Raw genomic sequence first — 15237 nt, 5'->3', positions numbered from 1 at the left:
ATGGTGCTGTTAGAATCATAGACATAGAAAGGTAGAGAATGGTGCTGTTAGAATCATATAGATATAGAAAGGTAGAACTCCTCCTATGTCACCTCATTGCCACTAAAATGTGGAACGCCCGTTACGCCCTACCAACAGCCCATAAGAAATGTGAATCCCTGGACAGTTTGACGAGTCAGCACACCTTTGATCTTACAATCCATTTATTACAGAATAATTTATTTATTAAAAAAAGGTCTCATTTGTACATAAAATATTTGTACATATTCTTTATATATTCACAGGAAATCCTCGTCCTGAGATTCAACACTTTAAATAAACAACAGAAATAATGTCAGATAATCTTATATATAGAGAGAGTGATTTATATTTAACAATCACCATTTTATCAAAATATATCTTTACAAATTTGTCACTAAAATATCTTTTTACCTCTAGCCGTGTCTGTCTGTGTGTGTGCGTGCGTGCGTGCGTGCGTGCGTGGGTGGGTGGGTGCGTGTCCGTGTGTGTGTCTATCTCCGCGGTGTCTTGGTGTGTTTGTGGGAGGAGACGTCGTGGTATCCAAGGAGACAGGGGTCAAGGGTCAGGAGACAGGGGTCGGAGTAGAGCAAGGCATCGTGGGTAAAGACGGAGTCGTTTGAGTAGGAGGAACAGGATGTGGACGAGTCCTCGCAGGAAGGAGAATACTGCTCGAACGGAGTGGAGAGATCCAGGTACTGGGGGGGTTGAAATGACACATTTATGATGTTAGATCCTGGTACTGGAGGGGTTGAAATTACATTTATGTTGTTACAGAATCAAGTACAATTTACAATTTAGGCATTTATCAGACGCTCTTAATCCAGAGAGATTTACAGTAAGCAAGAACAAAAAGCATGGCAACACATCACATACATAAAAGTAGTTATCATGAATCATACGTAAGGTACGAACGTAACAGTGGAATATATCTATATAATGAAACTATGCCATATACACTATATAGTGCTATGTCTACATAAAATCTATTCTATTTTTGATTATTTAGCTTTCATTTCCTTGTTGTTTCATTATTGACTGTCTTCTGCACTGTATTTTACTGTATTGTATTACATATTCTGACATGTGAAGCACTTTGGTACAATGAGTTGTTTTATATGAATACATTTGATTATATTTGTATATTTGTTCGCAGAGTCTCTGTTTGAGCTAGGTTTCGCCCCAAACACTTTCATTGGTTGAGATCTACACGCGTACTATTTATTGGTTATGTTATTGGTTAAGGCTATACGTCGCAACGCAAGGTTTTATCGCGCATTGCCAAGGTTTTATCGCGCGTAACACTTATTTTGAAGAGCCAGATATCCGCAACCGGATGTTACAATGACAAAACGCTGTGTGTGGTGTCTTGACCGGTTGTTGTTCTCTCGGCCGGTGCAGAAAAAACCCGACCGCGAGTATCACAGCGCCTACTGTCGGCCGTTGGAAAACCTTGTTTTCACCAGAAACCACATTCATTGATACAGGCATTTGAACGCGGACCATTGAATGCAAGTGGATGCGCGCGCATCTTCAAAATGGCCGCGGCCACTAGGTGGCCCACTTGGACTGTTGTGCTAACGAACGGTGGCTAACGATACGATCGGATCAAAACATGGATTAAAGAATATAAACCCCTGGATAACGTAGCATTTCTGGCAGGCTAGATGATTCATTCAACACCGTTTTCTACGGTTGTGGCGGGCTGGGTGTTAAGATAACTGATGACCGAAAACAGCCGATCTACAAGCTCACAACACGTCGCAGCGCGACGTGTTGTGAGCTTGTAGATCGGCTGTTTTCGGTGCGCCGCATGCTCAATCCATATAGTAATAATAGTAATAATAATACGGTAATAATAATAATAATAATACGGTAATAATACTAATCATCATAATAATTATAATAATCATAATACCTCATGAGACACCGACAGCAGTAGTCGATCCAGGTCCTGCACCAGCTGTTTGAAGGTCGGCCTCTGGGTTGGCACTGCGTGCCAGCACTCACGCATCTGCATGTACCTACACACACACACACACACATTGAACATCTTTATTTGCATTCACATTTTACAAGAAATTCTTGAACACAAACAATAGTGGATGCGCAAACTTGAAAAACTCTACAACAAGTGCTTCAGGATACAGATCACGGGTACAGAAAGCATCGCCTTCTCCATATGTGGCGACTGCCAATTATTGCAGACATTATTGCAGAATTTTGCCGATGCCTGATCAGCTCTCGACTTATTGGGCATGCCTGCAATCTGCAGGCGCCTTAGCGACTGATTTATGGACATTACCGAGGCTTCCAAATATGAACACAAGTAGTTTACATTTGTAGCCAAGCTGTATAATAGCATCCTTAAGACGCTGGTACTTGGTAAGGAATGCCTCTTCCAGACTGTGGTCAAATGTACATGCCACTTCCAAAATGGTCACTTCTCTACTGTCCTCATCATCATCAACAACAGTACACACGTACACGTACACACACAGTCAGTATGTATACAATGTACAGTACAAGGTGTTTTTTTTACACACACATATGTAGTATTGTAATGTAATGTACGTACAGCTGGTGGGTGCAGTTGGACGGTTTGTCCATCCGATGTCCTTCCTTCAACAGTTTGAAGAGTTCTTCGACGGGAATGCCCGGATACGGAGACCCTCCCAGCGTGAAGATCTCCCACATGAGGACCCCGAAAGACCACCTGCACACACACACGTGAGTTGTAGTTTTAGCGTGAGTTGTAGTTTTAGTGTGAGTTATAGTTTTAGCGTGAGTTGTAGTTTTAGTGTGAGTTGTAGTTTTAGCGTGAGTTGTAGTTTTAGTGTGAGTTGTAGTTTTCAGTGTGAGTTGTAGTTTTAGTGTGAGTTGTAGTTTCAGTGTGAGTTGTAGTTTTAGTGTGAGTTGTAGTGTTAAGTGTGAGTTGTAGTTTTAAGTGTCAGTTGTAGTTTTAGTGTGAGTTGTAGTTTTAGTGCGAGTTGTAGTTTTAGTGTGAGTTGTAGTTTTAGTGTGAGTTGTAGTTTTAGTGTGAGTTGTAGTTTTAGTGTGAGTTGTAGTTTCAGTGTGAGTTGTAGTTTTAGTGTGAGTTGTAGTTTTAAGTGTGAGTTTATGCAGTGTATTTAGTGTGTACTTACACGTCACTCTGGTGTGTGTATATTCTGTCAAACAGAGCTTCTGGTGCCATCCACTTGACTGGTAACCTGCCCTGTAACGCACACACACACACACAGTAAACACCAACACACACACACTAGTACACACACAATACATCCACTTGACTGGTAACCTGCACTGTGAAGCACAGAGGCACACATGCACATTCTGAGTAAACACGCAAGCACGCACGCACGCACACATGCACGCACGCACGCACGCACGCACGCACGCACGCACGCACGCACGCACGCACGCACGCACGCACGCACGCACGCACGCACGCACGCAAGCACGCACGCACGCACGCACGCACGCACCACAGTCTGACCACACACACCACTAGTAGTTTATACATGTTGTTGTTGTTGTTTTCTTATAGTTAAACTAAACTCTTCGTGTATCCATGATTTAACTCCTAGTGTATGTACTTCAAGTTCCTTGTATTCCTTGTGGCAAGGGTTTTTTTGGAATAGAAAAACCTTGCATTGAAGCTCATCTGTCTGCTATTGAGTCCTAAAGTGCCTGCCTTTGCACTGTGACAAGTAGAGAGTATAAGTACATGTTAGAGTACTTACGGTGGTGGTTTTCTTATAGTAGTCGATGTGGTGAACTCCTCGGGCCAAACCAAAGTCTGCGATCTTCATCACGTTGTCCTCTGTCACCAGAACATTCCTGGCTGCCACATCTCTGTGGATGCACTGGGGGGAGAGAGAGAGAGAGAGACATAGGGAGAGAGGGAGAGAGAGAGAGAGATAGAGAGAGAGGGGGGAGGGAGAGAGAGAGAGAGAGAGAGAGAGAGAGAGAGAGAGAGGGAGAGAGGGGGGAGGGAGGGAGGGAGGGAGGGAGAGAGAGAGAGAGAGAGAGAGAGGGGGGGGGGGGGGGGGGAGAGAGAGAGACACACACATGCACCAGTTAGGATTCAGTCGAATTGGACTCCTCGTGCATGGAGGAGAACATGAGGTCAGTCCATGGCTCTCCCCAGGTTGGCAGAGGATTACATAATATTAGATAATTGGGTACACTGGGTGGGAAAAAAACGGTTTGCAAAATCGTGGGATAAAAATTTAAATTTAAAAAAAGGATTCAGTCATATTTAAGACTTGTGTTAAATATCTTATTACCATAAGACAGACAGACAGACAGACAGACAGACAGACAGACAGACAGACAGACAGACAGACAGACAGACAGACAGACAGACAGACGTGACTTTATGAAAATAATGTGTTTCTGCATTTAGTCCCTGGGTGGTTTCACTGTTCTGAATGACAGCACACACACACACACACACACACACACACACACACACACACACACACACACACACACACACACACACACACACACACACACACACACACACACACACACAGAAACGCCAAGGCGGGGTGGAAACCACTTTTATCCTGTCTGACTTTCGCAAACCAATGAAAGTGCGTGCGTGCGTGCGTGCGTGTGTGTTTCGAACGTCAACAAACGAGGCTTGTCATTTGAAGCAGATTAGAAAGCTCCTCAAATAGCAGCCAGTCTGCTGTTGCTGAACGACATGTCATTAAGTTTATAAACAGAAAATACAAAAACACTGTGGGTACACCACACGCAGGCACGCACACACACGCGCACGCACGCACGCACGCACGCACGCACGCACGCACACGCACACACACACTGAGTCACACACTGAGTCACTCACCCTCTTGGACTCCAGGTATTCCATGCCTCTGGCCACCTGGTAGGCGCAGGACACCAGGTCCTGGAAGGTGAGCTGTTCCTCGGGCACTTTGGTCACGTCGAAGGTGTAGTCGGTTCCCGGGGGGCGCCGGCACCTCAGGAAGTCCCTGAGGCTGCCCTTAGACGCAAACTCCACCAGCACGTAGAGAGGCCCTGAAACATGACGGAACATTCATTTAAAAGCCATTCTGGGCTGGAACCCCTGTTGGTGTTTAAAGCATTATGTTATGCTTTAGCTATTGAAAAATAGCAGATCTACAAGCTCATAGCGCGGCACAGAGTGACGCATTAAAGGAGTATTTAGCGCTCTGCAAGTTAAAGTAATGGTGAAACGTGGTTAAAAGCTGTAAAGGTGACAGATGCGTCCTCAGGTCGAAATGAGTTTAAGGGCGACTGACAAATGCCTAAATTGTATAAAAAGTTGTACCGCTCTGCGTGCACAGTTGCACACTGATGTATAAATTGTATAAATTATATAAATGATAAGGTCGCACCGCTCTGCGTGCACAATGATGTATTGTATAAATGGTATAAATGGTATAAATTGTATGTAATTGAATGTTATAAAGTATAATGTCTTACCGCTCTGCGTACAGACTCCCAGCAGGTTGATGATGTTCTTGTGTCGGTCCATTTGTTTCATCAACTCCATCTCCGAGATCAGATCGGCCAGATCTCTGTCGGTGGCGTCATCTAGAGACCAAACACAACCACAACATGAACATCTAGAGACCAAACACAACCACAACATGAACATCTAGAGACCAAACACAACCACAACATGAACATCTAGAGACCAAACACAACCACAACATGAACATCTAGAGACCAAACACAACCACAACATGAACATCTAGAGACCAAACACAACCACACCATGAACATCCAGATCTCTGTCTGTGGCGTCGTCTAGAGACCAAACACAACCACAACATGAACATCTAGAGACCAAACACAACCACACCATGAACATCTACAAACCAAACACAACCACAACATGAACATCTAGAGACCAAACACAACCACACCATGAACATCTAGAGACCAAACACAACCACACCATGAACATCCAGATCTCTGTCTGTGGCGTCGTCTAGAGACCAAACACAACCGTCCACAACATGAACATCTAGAGACCAAACACAACCACACCATGAACATCTAGAGACCAAACACAACCACACCATGAACATCCAGATCTCTGTCTGTGGCGTCGTCTAGAGACCAAACACAACCACTACATGAACATCTAGAGACCAAACACAACCACACCATGAACATCTAGAGACCAAACACAACCACACCATGAACATCCAGATCTCTGTCTCTGGCGTCGTCTAGAGACCAAACACAACCACTACATGAACAGGTAGATCTGATCCAACAACATCAAATCTGCCAGATCTCCGTCCAGAGTCAACGTTATTCACGTCACAGAATTTGAAGTTGAACAGTGTTCGACAGTATACTTCTACTCATCTCCGAGGCAAATATTATATATATATATCTTTATTCCATTACAATTAGTTGTAAAGTTTAGACAGACAGGTGTACCTTTCAGCATCTTGACCGCCACGGTGCTGGGGTGCATCTCAGGCGAGCGTTGGTCGATGCCGTAAGCCTCTGCTCGAACCACCAGGCCGAAACACCCCTCACCTAGAGGTTTACCCAACACCAAGCTACACACACACACACACGCGCACGCACACGCACACGCACGCGGAAGGAGAATGGAGGGGGAAGAATTGCTTACGTTAGTAAAAGTATACATCTTGTGCTTGTAGTTGTGTTCTCTTCTCTTCTTGCGTGCGTGCTGAGTGTTGAGTGTTGTGTGTGTGTGTTCCAGTAAAAACTCACTTATCCCTGGGGAACTCCCAGTCGGGGTCAAAGGGCAGGTCAAACTCTGTGACCCCTGGCATGGGAGAACAGCTGCTGGACACTCTCATCAACGCTGCCTCCGAATCCACCGAATACTGCACAGAATACGGATAAGGGTTAAGAATACTGCACAGAATACGATAAGGGTTAGGAATACTGCACAGAATACGATAAGGGTTAAGAATACTGCACAGAATACGATAAGGGTTAAGAATACTGCACAGAATACGATAAGGGTTAAGAATACTGCACAGAATACGGATAAGGGTTAAGAATACTGCACAGAATACGATAAGGGTTAAGAATACTGCACAGAATACGATAAGGGTTAAGAATACTGCACAGAATACGATAAGGGTTAAGAATACTGCACAGAATACGATAAGGGTTAAGAATACTGCACAGAATACGGATAAGGGTTAAGAATACTGCACAGAATACGATAAGGGTTAAGAATACTGCACAGAATACGGATAAGGGTTAAGGGGTGGAGCTAGATATAGCCCATTGGGGTTTTCAGAAAACTGTCAGGATTTAGAAGACATTTGTAGAATCGTGCTCAGGTCTAAATGTGTTAATTATTATTATTGTTGTTGTTGTTATTATAGGTACATATAGATATACATACTTGTCTCCTCAAAGGGAACTTGGACAGTTTGTGGATCGGCGGCAGGACATCAAAGGAGTCTCCGCCCCCTGGGGGGCGTCGGCTCTGCATGCGACACATCACCACGATGACCACGCCCATGACCACGCCCAGCAGGCCCGACGAGTACATGATGATGTCACTGTATCGGACCATGACGTCGCCGTAGGTGACGTCGCCGCCCGCGCCCCGGTCTCCGTTCAGCTCCTCCTCTGGAAGGAAGGAAGACGAGGACGACGTCGGTCAGAATGTTGACCGTAGTACAGTAAAGTGGGAGGGGCTACTGTACACGGTTTGACCAGACATGTGTGTGTTTGACGGGCAGAACACAGCCATCAAACAACACAAATGGTTGCTTAACCCATTCTGGACGGGAACCCCTTTTGGTGTTTTAAGCATTGTGTTATGCTTTAGCTTTTGAAAAATGGTAGCTGTATATATTTATGTATATATTTACCAGTGAGGACGGTCAGCCAGGCAGACTGGTAGCTATAGTGTATATATTTCTGTATATATTTACCAGTGAGGACGGTCAGCCAGGCAGACTGGTAGCTATAGTGTATATATTTCTGTATATATTTACCAGTGAGGACGGTCAGCCAGGCAGACTGGTAGCTATAGTGTATATATTTCTGTATATATTTACCAGTGAGGACGGTCAGCCAGGCAGACTGGTAGCTATAGTGTATATATTTCTGTATATATTTACCAGTGAGGACGGTCAGCCAGGCAGACTGGTAGCTATAGTGTATATATTTCTGTATATATTTACCAGTGAGGACGGTCAGCCAGGCAGACTGGTAGCTATAGTGTATATATTTCTGTATATATTTACCAGTGAGGACGGTCAGCCAGGCAGACTGGTAGCTATAGTGTATATATTTCTGTATATATTTACCAGTGAGGACGGTCAGCCAGGCAGACTGGTAGCTGAAGCCGATGCTGTTTCCTGCCAAACACGTGTATTCTCCCGAATCCTCCAGTGTGACGTTGTTCAACTGGAGGACCTCCACCTCGGACATGTTCACGCTTCCTGTCTGCAAAGCAACCAACGAAGAAGAAGAAGAAGAAGAGAGGCCGTTAGATATATTACATATGGACACGTTTGTAATAATTAGAGACAATGTGTGGCCAAATTCCAATAGTCTTAGGGCTTCATTTTCGTCCCCGCTAAACCCCTTATCCCTAAACTTCTTTGCCTTTTTTTTTTACTATTTTGAAAAACATTTTTGAATAGTTCAACTAGCCAATCTACATTGACACGTTGTGAGCTTGTAGACTGGCCATTTGAACTATTAGCGGTGACGGAAATGGAGCCCCTTATCCCTAAACTATTTGACCTTTATTTTATTTTATTTTTTTACCATTTTGAAAAAACATTTTTGAATAGTTAAAATAGCCAATCTACAAGCTGGACACCAAAACAAATTGGTCACCAACCAACGTACCTTGAGTATCTGGACGTATGGCGTGCCGTCGTCTCCGTAGCGACTGCCGTTCCTCTGGATGTGTTTGAGCCATTGGATGTGAGGCTGAGCGTCGCTGTACACCTTACAGTACAGCTGGACGTCACTGCCCACAACCACCGTGGTGTTGGCCGGGAGGCCGGCCTGCAGGATGGGTCTGTGGGGAGAGCGCTCTGAGGGAGGAGAGGAGAGGAGAGGGTTAGACCGGCCTGCAGGATGGGGCGGCGGTGGCTCAGGGGTAGAGTGCCTGGATGGTAACCGTAAGGTTGCCAGTTCGAACCCGGGCTCCCGCAGAGTTACTGTCGAAGTGTCCTTGAGCAAGACACTGAACCCCTAATTGCTCCCGATGTGCTAGTTGGTGCCTTGCATGGTTTCCGCTGCCATCGGTGTATGTATGTGTGTGTGAATGGGTGAATGTAATGCACAATCTCTGTAAAGTGCCTTGGATAAAGGCGCTATATAAATGCACCATTTACCGTCTAATGGGTGTAATTACCCAGTACGTCCAGCAGGTAGCTGTGAGTTAAATAGAGGTGTAATTACCCAGTACGTCCAGCAGGTAGCTGTGAGTGATGGCTCCGTGTCTGTTCTCCACAACACAGCTGTAGTTCCCTTTATCTGACGGAACCACCGACTCCATCACCAGAGACCAGTGTTGATGCCTCAGCTGTAACACACACACACACACACACACACACACACACACACACACACACACGCACACACGCACACACACCACCACACAGACATACATTGTTATGGACACAACTACACACCACACAGACAATTAAGCACTATTACACGAGAGGGTGTTCTTTATGGTCATTAACACAATCGGTGCCGTGATGCCTTCAAAATGGAAGCTCTGGGGTGCCGGAAAGACATGGCCGCTTTTACTTAAAACTAAAGTAATTGCAGAAAAATCATGTGCGTGCGTGCGTGCGTACCTTTATTCCTCCAATCCGGTGCTCTCCTGTGAAGTCCCTCCCGTTCTTCCTCCACACGATGCTAGGAGCTGGGCTCCCATTGGCCGGGCAGCGGAACTTCACCGTGTTGCCGGCCGGGACGGCGTAAAGACGCTTCTCCATTCGCTGAGGGTGAGTCCAGTGAGGAGCTGTAGAGGTGTAGACCTGCTCCGGCTCAGCTGACATGTCGTCCAAACCGTTGTCTTCATCCTCTTCGTCATCACCATCACCATCATCATCACCTGATCCTAATGAGTCTACAAAAAATAAAAATAAATTGGATATGAATCCATCAGTAATAGAGGTGCAAATCTTTGAATATATATTCTTTCTGAGCGAAGGTTTTTAACTCAAATGTCTGCTTCTGGGGGAGGTCCCTGGAACAACATATTTTCAGATTCAGAAGATTCAAAATACAAATAATTGTAGTGGTCCTTGACATGGAAAAGCTTGAGCACAACTGACATAGAAACATAGTTTTTTTTTCAGAAAACTGTCAGGTTCTAGAAGACAGGGTTTAGAATCGGCCTCAGGTCTAAATGGACTAAAAAAAAAAAAAAAGGTCTCCTATAATACCTGCCACAGTGATGGTAAAGTTCCTGGTTCCGGCAGGGTTCTTCTTCCCGGTGCCCGGGAGGACGCAGACGTACGTCCCCGAATCCTCGTAGGTCACGTCGGCGATCTCCACCACGACGCCGCGGATCTGCACGCGGGCGCTGTGCAGGAGGCGGCGGCCATCTTTTTGCCAGGCCGGCCCCCCGCGGTGGTGGTGGGGGGGCGGGGCGGGGGGGGTCCGCGGGTCACAGCGCAGCCGCAGCGTGGCGCCCGTCTCCAACAGGAAGTGCTCTGAGGTGTCCTCGCTCGCCTCCTCCAATAGTTCTGCAACAACATGAACAACAACATGAACAACACACATTAACACGTTTATAGGACTGGAAACGCCATCGGTGTCTTTTAAAAAAACGCTTTAACCTCTCTCTGGTGGAGCTGTTGCCCCCGCGACCCGAGTACGCATAAGCGGTTGAAGATGGATGGATGTATGGATGGACCCCTTTTGGTGTTCTAAGCATTATGTTATACTGTAGCTATTGAAAAATAGCAGATCTACAGGCTCATAGCGCGGCACCGAGTGCCGGAACAACCGCGCTGGAACAACAAATTTTGAACTGCAGGCTGTGTGACCTGTAGGCCTACGTATTGTATTGTATCGTGTTGTGTTGTCTTGTACTGTAGGCACTTTTAACTGTTTGGACCCCCATCTCATTATAGTGTGTTGTGTTCCAGGGACCCCCAGAAACAAAGATTTGAGTTAAAAATGTTCCCGTTGCTGTCGGGAGGAAACCTCATAACTCCATGTTTGAGGTTTTTGGCATAAATCAGTGCTATTGAACACCCTTTACGTCTGTGTGTTGTTTCGAAAATATTGAACCAATGGAAAGTAGTAAAAAGTAAAAAACTCCATTAGACCCTCAAAATGTCTGCTAAAACAACTAACTCCACCACCTCTCCCACCTCTCATGGAAGTAATTGACAATATATAAAGTTACAACACCAACTTTGATGCGGCTGTATTGCTTTGTTTTAAAAATATACGGTTTTCTTAATTTCCTGAAAAATGTATATTTTTCATTTCCAACACTGATACCGTGGAGTGGTCGACGGTCTCCCATGCCAACCGTCCCATACTGTGGAGTGGTCGACGGTCTCCCATGCCAACCGTCCCATACTGTGGAGTGGTCGACGGTCTCCCATGCCAACCGTCCCATACTGTGGAGTGGTCGACGGTCTCCCATGCCAACCGTCCCCTGGCCTTGGGGGGGGGGGGGGGGGCGTTTTTGGACAGATTCGGAATGGACTCTCAAATGAAAACGCTATAAAAGTCTCTAGCGGGCAACGCAGTCAGTGGTCAGAGAGGGCTTCAATTACTGTAGACGTGTTTTTGTTTCTTTAATTAAAGAGTACAGTTCTAGAGCTGCTCTCCACAGGGAGAAGAGAGTCTGTATTCTGTACTCTCTCTCTCTACGGGGAGAAGAGAGTCTGTATTCTGTACTCTCTCTCTCTACGGGGAGAAGAGAGTCTGTATTCTGTACTCTCTCTCTACGGGGAGAAGAGAGTCTGTATTCTGTACTCTCTCTCTCTCTCTACGGGGAGAAGAGAGTCTGTATTCTGTACTCTCTCTCTCTCTACGGGGAGAAGAGAGTCTGTATTCTGTACTCTCTCTCTCTCTACGGGGAGAAGAGAGTCTGTATTCTGTACTCTCTCTCTCTCTACGGGGAGAAGAGAGTCTGTACTCTGTACTCTCTCTCTCTCTACGGGGAGAAGAGAGTCTGTATTCTGTACTCTCTCTCTCTCTACGGGGAGAAGAGAGTCTGTATTCTGTACTCTCTCTCTCTACGGGGAGAAGAGAGTCTTATTCTGTACTCTCTCTCTCTACGGGGAGAAGAGAGTCTTATTCTGTACTCTCTCTCTCTCTACGGGGAGAAGAGAGTCTGTATTCTGTACTCTCTCTCTCTCTACGGGGAGAAGAGAGTCTGTATTCTGTACTCTCTCTCTCTACGGGGAGAAGAGAGTCTTATTCTGTACTCTCTCTCTCTCTACGAGGAGAAGAGAGTCTGTATTCTGTACTCTCTCTCTCTCTACGGGGAGAAGAGAGTCTGTATTCTGTACTCTCTCTCTCTCTCTCTACGGGGAGAAGAGAGTCTGTATTCTGTACTCTCTCTCTCTACGGGGAGAAGAGAGTCTGTATTCTGTACTCTCTCTCTCTCTACGGGGAGAAGAGAGTCTGTATTCTGTACTCTCTCTCTCTCTACAGGGAGAAGAGAGTCTGTATTCTGTACTCTCTCTCTGCAGGGAGAAGAGAGTCTGTATTCTGTACTCTCTCTCTCTCTACGGGGAGAAGAGAGTCTGTATTCTGTACTCTCTCTCTCTCTACGGGGAGAAGAGAGTCTGTATTCTGTACTCTCTCTCTCTCTACGGGGAGAAGAGAGTCTGTATTCTGTACTCTCTCTCTCTCTACGGGGAGAAGAGAGTCTGTATTCTGTACTCTCTCTCTCTCTACGGGGAGAAGAGTCTGTATTCTGTACTCTCTCTCTCTCTACAGGGAGAAGAGAGTCTGTATTCTGTACTCTCTCTCTCTACGGGGAGAAGAGAGTCTGTATTCTGTACTCTCTCTCTCTACAGGGAGAAGAGAGTCTGTATTCTGTACTCTCTCTCTCTCTACGGGGAGAAGAGAGTCTGTATTCTGTACTCTCTCTCTCTCTACGGGGAGAAGAGAGTCTGTATTCTGTACTCTCTCTCTCTCTACGGGGAGAAGAGAGTCTGTATTCTGTACTCTCTCTCTCTCTACGGGGAGAAGAGTCTGTATTCTGTACTCTCTCTCTCTCTACGGGGAGAAGAGAGTCTGTATTCTGTACTCTCTCTCTCTCTACGGTGAGAAGAGAGTCTGTATTCTGTACTCTCTCTCTACAGGGAGAAGAGAGTCTGTATAACAGGCAACTTCTGTGGCGATAGAAGAACAATAAAGAAAACTAAAATAAACTTGGAAAACAACCGCAGCGCTTTTTACACAACACATCGTCACACAAAGACAAAGCCAAACTACGACGAAGGTATGGGCCGTTCCGCATGGATTCATACAGCAAACACACACGCACCCACACGTCCGCGTGCACACACAACACACACGCACCCACACGTCCGCGTGCACACAAAACACACACGCACCCACACGTCCGCGTGCACACAAAACACACACGCACCCACACGTCCACGTGCACACACACACACACAGTGTCTACCCTGCCCGTCCTGAGCACGCTGAGCTCACGTTGCGTTCTTCTTACCTCTCCCATCATGCACTGCTCTGGTCAGTCCTTTCCCATGGTGCACCGCTCTGGTCAGCGCTGTGCTGGACAGCCAGGACAGCAGGACGCAGACACACAGCAGACGACTGGAGGCCATGTTGGAGCCTGGAACCAGTGAACCAATGGGAATGAGTTACATTCATAACATACAGTCTGGAACCAGTGACCACTGGGAATGAGTTACATTTATAAAAATACAGTCTGGAGGCCATGTTGGAGCCTGGAACCAGTGACCAATGGGAATGAGTTACATTTATAAAAATACAGTCTGGAGGCCATGTTGGAGCCTGGAACCAGTGACCAATGGGAATGAGTTACATTTATAAAAATACAGTGTGGAGGCCATGTCGGAGCCTGGAACCAGTGACAATGGACAGAATTTGATTTATTTAGATATCATGGTGTTTAGACTCATGCACAGTCTAAACTGTCTCTCTGCATTCTATGATCCTATAGTTTACTGAGACGCTACACTGTCTCTACACACTGTCTACATTGTACATTGAGTGGCCATTGAGTAAATTAAGGTTTGCCTAATAAGCTTTGGGCCAAACACACACACGCACGCACACACACACAGCCAGCACCCAGAATGGAACACTCTCTCCCCTCCTCTCCTCGCCACTTTGGGTGATGCTATATATTAACTCCTTTGGCTGGGGGGGGGCCTGGAACCCCCTCCAGGGCCCCTTGGGGGTCCTTGCATGCACACCAGTTTGAGAACCACTAGTTGTGTTCTTGGCGTGTGTAATAATGTCTGTTCAGGACAAGTGTGGTCGATGTTTGAGACACAACAAACCTCACTCACTCACACACGCACGCGCGAGCACACACACGCACGCATGCAGCTATTATGCACCAACTTTCTCCCTGAGTGCCACTATAGTCTATAATATGATTATAGTCTATAATATTATTATTATTTGCCAATTAAGGCCTCTTGCAAATTATAAACAGCAGATGAGGTCTATAGATCTATAGATCTATGTTTCCAAATAACAGACCGATATGTAAAATAAGGTTAAAGTGCAGGGTTCAACTTTCATTAGTTCCATTAACTCATTAGTTGCCTAATGGTATAATTAACACTAGGCCTACTTAATAAACACGGGGCAGTGTTTTTTACTTATCTCAACAGCGTCATATTAACTTAATACATTACATATAGCATTTATATATCAAAGGACCCCAAACTGAGTGTATATAGGTCTATGTGGCTGCGGATCTATTTCAGAATAGAAGATATATCCATAATAATTATTATATAGTTTATTACGTCACAAAGTTATTCAAACTTTTGCTACAAAAGCTCACTTTCTTTTCTTTCTGTTGCTATACAAGCTCACAATGCGTCGCATATTTGTGAGTTTGCAGATCTGCTATTTTTCAACAACACTTGAAATCTTAAAATGGGACATTTCTGCATAATGAGTATTCATAGCCTGCTCTCTACTTTGTAGACTACTTTGTTTTTGATGTATTTACCATGCAGTTCTGTTCCT

At 45.5% G+C, this 15237-nt stretch overlaps 1 protein-coding gene across 1 annotated transcript; it reads right to left on the bottom strand.

Annotated features, from left to right (window-relative positions):
- Positions 1-486: 486 nt before the first annotated feature.
- On the bottom strand, positions 487-13832 carry fgfr4 (fibroblast growth factor receptor 4; the record flags this gene model as incomplete). Its single annotated transcript, XM_079510811.1, has 16 exons — positions 487-716; positions 1937-2042; positions 2597-2734; positions 3165-3235; positions 3762-3884; positions 4880-5070; positions 5500-5610; positions 6472-6596; positions 6775-6890; positions 7424-7653; positions 8340-8478; positions 8890-9080; positions 9451-9574; positions 9855-10129; positions 10449-10751; positions 13715-13832. The coding sequence occupies 16 exons, from the start codon at positions 13830-13832 to the stop codon at positions 513-515; spliced, it is 2565 nt and encodes an 854-aa protein (XP_079366937.1). The 3' UTR covers positions 487-512.
- Between the last annotated feature and the right edge of the window lie 1405 nt (positions 13833-15237).

This window comes from Electrona antarctica (assembly GCF_951216825.1).
Source record: "Electrona antarctica genome assembly, chromosome: 9".
In the NCBI taxonomy this organism is placed as follows: domain Eukaryota; kingdom Metazoa; phylum Chordata; class Actinopteri; order Myctophiformes; family Myctophidae; genus Electrona; species Electrona antarctica.
The sequence above is the reverse complement of the archived record's forward strand: the minus strand, read 5'-3'. Positions and strand labels throughout refer to the sequence as shown.